Source organism: Antrostomus carolinensis, unplaced genomic scaffold (genome assembly GCF_000700745.2).
Source record: "Antrostomus carolinensis isolate BGI_N321 unplaced genomic scaffold, ASM70074v2 scaffold29873, whole genome shotgun sequence".
Taxonomy (NCBI): domain Eukaryota; kingdom Metazoa; phylum Chordata; class Aves; order Caprimulgiformes; family Caprimulgidae; genus Antrostomus; species Antrostomus carolinensis.
In genome coordinates, this window is record NW_010307723.1 from 3,044 (window position 1) to 4,528 (window position 1,485).

The 1,485-nt window shown below is 52.1% G+C and overlaps 1 protein-coding gene across 1 annotated transcript in view; it reads left to right on the forward strand.

Moving 5' to 3' along the window:
* Positions 1-1,485, forward strand: part of FBLN7 (fibulin 7) — a 3,703-nt gene that overhangs the window by 1,808 nt on the left and 410 nt on the right. Inside the window, 3 exon segments of the mRNA XM_029084395.1 lie at position 1; positions 81-218; positions 1,192-1,342. The exon segment at position 1 is cut by the window's left edge and continues 137 nt beyond it. Of these exon segments, the coding sequence (XP_028940228.1) occupies position 1; positions 81-218; positions 1,192-1,342 (290 nt within the window).

Below are 1,485 nucleotides of genomic sequence, written 5' to 3' on the forward strand. Positions count from 1 at the left end.
GGTGAGCTACGCCGGGGGGGACGCGGTGGGGTGGGCTGCGGGGTCTTGGCCATGCACCCGCTCCCCTCGTCTCTCCACAGACCTCAACGAGTGAGAGGTGTACAAGCGGGAGGGGGGACCCCGGCTCTGCGCCCACGCCTGCGTCAACCTCCCCGGCTCCTACCGCTGCTCCTGCCCTGGTGGGTACGTCCTCCTGGGTGATGGCAAGAGCTGCGAAGGTGAGGGGGGGAGGGATGGAAACCTGTGGGTTTACTGCTTTTTCCCAACTTGCACAGTTCCTTTGTAATTTTTTCCTCTTTTTTTTTTCTCCATGTTTGCAAGCATTTCTACATGCAATAATCTCAGAGGGTTTGAATAGAGAGGTGGTTCCCAGGCTGGGTGCTGAGGGGAGGAAAACGATGGAGGTTCAAGTGCTGGCCAACACGCGTGATGCTTTGGGGCTGTATCTCACCCAAAAAGAAGAGCACGGGAGCGCGGCTGTAGTGGTGGAGCTGTCCCCTGTGAACAGGGCAGCCCTGAGAAGAAACACAAATAGCATTAAGAAGCAAGAATTAAGTGGTGAGGGATCAGCCTGAAGGCAAGCAGCTTCTCCTCCAGAAACAGGGGAGTTGGGGTGCAGGCTGAGAGCAAAGCAAAGTGGCAGCACGTAGGGATGGTGGGTGGCCAGAACTGCTCGTATGAAAGTCTCCTCCTAAAAATGAGGGAATTTTTTTTTTTCTAATATAAAGTATTGATTATTGCAGTTCACAGTGAGAAAACTCACGCTTTCTCCTTTTCTCCCCAATTTCTGCATGTTTCATAGCATCTTATGAATGCTCCCAGCATCTATCTGCAGTAAAAGCTCCTGATTTTATTGGCAGGTATCTTAGTGATCACATAGGTGTTTAGTAAATAAAAAAACATGGTGTTTTCAAACAACATAGCAGAAAGTTAGGAAAATAAGCTGCCTGCCTGCTGTTAAAGCACTGCTGTTAACCCTTGCTGGCCCAGGGCAGAGACTGTTAGGAGAGCAGGCACAGAACAGGGTTTCAGGTGATTTAGGTGTTTTCAGCCATACTCTCCTACTTTTTTGATCATATGTTTGACCCATTTCAAGGTGCTTTTGCCTATTTTCCACCAAAAGGAACCCCTCAATGGGGTCGGTTTGAGGTCTCTGGTGAGCTTGACCCAGTGCCCACCCCTGTTTTGCAGACATTGACGAGTGTGCCCTGTCCCAGGATAACTGCACGAAGGGGACCACCTGCATCAACACCGGGGGGGGCTTCCAGTGTGTCAGCCCCCAGTGCCCCCAGCCTGCTGGCAACGTCACCTACGTCAAAACATCACCCTTGTAAGTGTGGCGGGGTGCCAAACATGGCCCAGCTCAATTTTTTGGCTGCTGGATCCCCAAAACAGGTGCATAGCATCCACATGGATCTGATGCCACTGAGGTGGGGGACATGGATTGTCTGGGGGGTTCTCTGAAAACCTGCCCCCCCCCCCCCC